This window comes from Arachis ipaensis, chromosome B3, assembly GCF_059453495.1.
Source record: "Arachis ipaensis isolate K30076 ecotype BB chromosome B3, ASM5945349v1, whole genome shotgun sequence".
Classification (NCBI taxonomy): Eukaryota; Viridiplantae; Streptophyta; class Magnoliopsida; order Fabales; family Fabaceae; genus Arachis; species Arachis ipaensis.
Window position 1 is genome coordinate 138,980,223 of NC_142438.1, and position 4,460 is coordinate 138,984,682.

At 37.2% G+C, this 4,460-nt stretch overlaps 1 protein-coding gene across 1 annotated transcript; it reads left to right on the top strand.

Annotated features, from left to right (window-relative positions):
- Positions 1-1,250: 1,250 nt before the first annotated feature.
- On the top strand, positions 1,251-2,501 carry LOC148572597 (uncharacterized). The gene is made up of 2 exons (XM_088507621.1): positions 1,251-1,557; positions 2,410-2,501. The coding sequence occupies exons 1-2, from the start codon at positions 1,251-1,253 to the stop codon at positions 2,499-2,501; spliced, it is 399 nt and encodes a 132-aa protein (XP_088363747.1).
- Positions 2,502-4,460: the final 1,959 nt, after the last annotated feature.

Consider the following 4,460-nt stretch of genomic DNA (forward strand, 5'->3'; position numbering starts at 1 on the left):
TTCTTGGTCATACAAGTTTTTACCGTCGGTTTATCAAGAATTTTAACCAAGTTGTCTTACCCCTCTCCTGCCTACTTCAAAAGGATGTGGAGTTCCATTTTGATAAGGATTGCAAAAAGGCTTTTGACAAATTGAAGTAAGCGTTGACCACAACCCCTATTGTGCGAGGCCCGAATTGGAACCAACCTTTCGAGATCATGTGTGATGCCTCGAATCACGCCGTAGGTGCCGCGCTAGCACAGCACGATAGTAACGCTCCTTACACTATAGCATATGCTTCAAAAACCTTAGATTCGGCCCAGTCGAATTACACCACTACCGAAAAAGAGCTTTTAGCCATTGTCTTTGTGCTAGATAAGTTTTGACCTTATTTGCTAGGCTCTAAAGTAGTAGTGTATTCGGTCAATACCGCTTTGAAATATTTGCTGAAGAAAAAAGAGTCAAAGCCTAGGCTAATTAGGTGGATATTGCTTTTGCAAGAATTTGACTTGGAGATCAAAGATAGAAGTGGGTCCCAAAATTTGGTAGCGGATCATTTGAGTCGGCTTGAACATTTAACTTTGGACCCTACTCCTATCAATGACTCATTCCCCTTAGATACCTTGCAAGCAATATCCCAAAGTGCTCCCTGGTTCGCTCCGATTGCTAATTATTTGGTCGCCCGCGTTTTCCCCCACAATTTTCGAAGCATCAAAGGATAAATTAAAGAGTGATGCTAAGTATTACCTTTGGGATGATCCACATCTGTGGAGACGTGGGGCGGACCAAGTAATTAGGAAGTGTGTGCCGGAATCCGAGTTTCAATCTATCTTTTAATTTTGCCACTCATCTGAGAGTGGGGGTCACTTTGGCCTACAACGAACAGCAAGAAAGGTGCTAGACTGTGGATTCTGGTGGCCCACTTTATTTAGGGATGTCAACCAATTTTGAAAATCTTATCATCAATGCCAAAAATCTGGAAATACCTCACAAAGAGATGAAATGCCCTAACAACCGATGATTTTTTGTGAAATTTTTTATGTTTGGCGCATAGATTCATGGGACTATTTCCAAATTCCAATGGATTTGTTTACATTTTACTAGCCGTGGATTACGTCTCAAAATGGGTGGAAGCAATTCCTACCCATTGTGATGACGCTAATACCGTTGCTTCATTTTTAAGAAACAATATCATTTGTAGATTTGGGTCACCACGAGCAATCGTGAGCGACCAAGGAACCCACTTTTGCAACATAAAAATTGAGGCATTGATGAAGAAGTATGGGGTTCTTCACAAAGTTTTCACAGCCTATCACCCCCAAACCAATGGGCAAGCGGAAGTATCAAACAGGGAGATCAAAAAAATCTTGGAAGTGGTTAATCCACAAAGAAAGGATTGGAGTTCCAGATTGGGAGATGCATTATGGGCAAATAGGACTGCCTACAAGACCCCAATTGGAATGAGCCCCTTCCGCATTGTCTTTGGGAAGCCTTGTCATCTTCCATTTGAAATTCAATACAAGGCATACTGGGCGGTGAAGCAGTACGATCCGGATTTAAAGGGAGCAGGAATGGAGCGTAAGCTCCAATTAGAGGAGTTAGAATGTCCTAGGCTAGAAGCATATGAGAAAAGAGGAGAAAAATGCCTAAGGCTTGAGTTAGTAAAAGATTAGCATTAGTGGAAACAAGATTATTTAATATATCTACATTATCAATCAACTTGGACATATAATGACTCAAGTTCACCCAAGTTTTTAACCCAAGTCAAGAATGCAAAATCTACTCTATAACTAGTTCAAGTATTTTATGAAACACACCTAGAGTGCATAAACATAAAACTTCATAAATTATAAGAATTTATAAAATCTACAACTATCAAATTCAAGAAAGCAACAATAACATCTTAAGTAAGCAAGAATAAAGGACACTACAAGAAATATTAGTTTTAGCGACTAACTTTTAGTGGCAATAGCTTAATGGCTGCTGTTTGTTTTATTTAAATTATGTTTTTGTGGCAATTATATATTTACCATTAATACTATATATTATAATGGCAATTATTATTATTGCCACTAAAAAATACATAAAAAATATTTTTTTTTTAAAGATTTTAGTGGCCATAATGTTATGGCTACTAGTATTTTTACTAAAATATATTTTTCATAACAATGGACCAATTAACAAACAGAAGGAGAGATTGGGTGAAACAAAGTGAAGAGAGAGCTCACTGCCGCAACTCTAAACTTGTCGCCGTCGCTGCTGCAGTTCCAGAGGCTTCTGGAATCAAGCAAAGGCTCCTCTTCCGCCTATGAGATCGAGAGAAAGCACTTTTTTCGTCAACACATCTCCTCCGGGAATGATTCCTTGGACTTCATTTCGATCCGATCCGCCTCAGATCTACATCGCTGTCATTGTTTGTTCGTGTCTCAGATCTACGTCGCCAAGGTCTTCCAGCCACCGTTGTTGCTCTTGTCGCAACACCACACCTCCGCCGCTTGCACCGCCTCCGTTCTTGCGTGTAGACGCACAAGATCGTCGCCGTGGTAGGTCTTCTCCATTTATCTTTTCGATTTTGGTTTGAATATTCAGAAGTATGTGATTCTCTCTCTGTTATTACTTTTTCTCTGTTTGCTTGCTTGATCCTAATCAATCTGGCAGATCAAGATGAAATCGAAGTTTTTTCTTAGTAATAAATCTTATTTGAGATTTGTTAGGGTTTGTTGATTCTACATTCAATACGCTCTTTCTCGCTTGTTATCTCTATCTCACTCTACCTTACTTGCTCTCTCTGTTTTCAGTGATGAAGAACAAAGAAGAATGATATATCGATGATGAACTGCCATGGTGAACTAAGATAGTACCATAAGGTGTGTATGAGACCTCAAAATGTGAAATCAATAAGAAACCCTCTCTCTCTCTCTCTCTCACTGCACTCTTTTTCAGAAGAAAGAGTGTGTGATATGGTTATGGTAAGAATGAAGAGAAGAAGAATCATAGCAAGCTTGGGTTTTCTAATGTTAATGGGCGTTGCTGTCTATTTCAGGCTTTGGGCCATTCACTATAGCATCTTCTCTGATGACTCTGACCTCCTAAGCTTACCTTCTAACCCCTTTCTCATAATTTAAGATTTATGGCACTTTGATTGTAATTTGCGGTTCTAGTTTGATAGAGCAGATAGATTTGTGATCATAATATCCCCTTGTTTTGTTTGCCAATTCATGATGTTTGCAGGCGACAGTTTGACATTGCTAACGGGGAAGCAATGGACAAATCTGCTGAGTGAAGGCTAAGGTATGACGAGGCTGTAGATAGAGAAAACAAGTGTTTGCAGGAGCTTCAAGGGGTATGCTATCTTCCTCTTTACTTCATTCGACATTAACATTTTCAACCATGTATGCATCTCTATGCAGTAGCTTAAACTTTTGTATCAAAATTTGAATTGTTTTCTCGTCTTTCCTGTAATGATTCTATACTTGTGTATGTGGCAGATTAAGGGTACTAATAATAAATTCAAAATCCTACAAAATGTATGCCTTTAGAAATTATGAATCAAGTTTCATTATGGTGATTTTTGATATATATAAATCTTCACTATTTGTTAAAATTCTCTGCTCTTCTAGTTCATGTTTCTGTGAATGTAATGTGCTTATATCAGAAAGGAAAGTGTTTATTTGAGATGTCAAATATGCTAAATCAATTTGCTTACTACTTCTAGCATTAACCCTTAGACTTTCTACTTGATTGATAGTTTAAAGATGTAGTGTGAAGGGATTGTGAGGAAGGAATGTTTTTGTGTAATAAAGGTGTTTGATGAAATGCCTCCAAGGAATATAAGTTCTTTGAATTTTATAGTTTTCTCCTTGTTTATGTTTACTAGGTGTAATTTTTGGGAAATGGAACTTTGTAAATGAAGCAAGTTCAATTGATGAATTAAATTTAATAGCATTTAAAATTCTCTCAAATTTTAAAATTCTTTATTTATGCAAACACATTTATAATGATCAGTACATCAAGGAACCATTGCTACACTTGAACCTAGATGCCGTTATTAGGGAAAATCATGGCTACTATTTCTTTTATTGATGTTTTTTGTCTATCACTAACATAATTTATGGTTTTTTCCCCTTATAAATGTGCTTACTAATATCATAAATATGCATACTAAAGCATTTGGCCAACAATTTTCTAATTGGATATGACGAATTTTCTAACCTCTACCCACCGTGCCAAGTGGATCTTCACTCCTCAACAGTTGGTACTTGTTTCTTTCTATCATTTCTATTCATCTATGTTTCTTTTCTGGCTGTAAGGACTTATTTGAAAAAGAAACCATAAATCATGACTCATGAGGCATATTATTGTAATATGTGCCTCTAGTTTTCTTTGTGTTAGTCTCAATGCAACAGTCAGCACTAGTATCGATTTTTTGTTATGAGCTAGATATGGGGGGTTGTTTTTTATACTCCAGAATGCTTTCTCTC

Coding starts and splice junctions, on each gene's coding strand:
- LOC148572597 (XM_088507621.1), top strand. CDS start 1,251: ATGAAGAAGTATGGGGTTCTTCACAAAGTTTTCACAGCCTATCACCCC. Junction 1,558..2,409: donor AAAGGGAGCAGGAATGGAGC/GTAAGCTCCAAT, acceptor TTCGTGTCTCAG/ATCTACGTCGCCAAGGTCTT.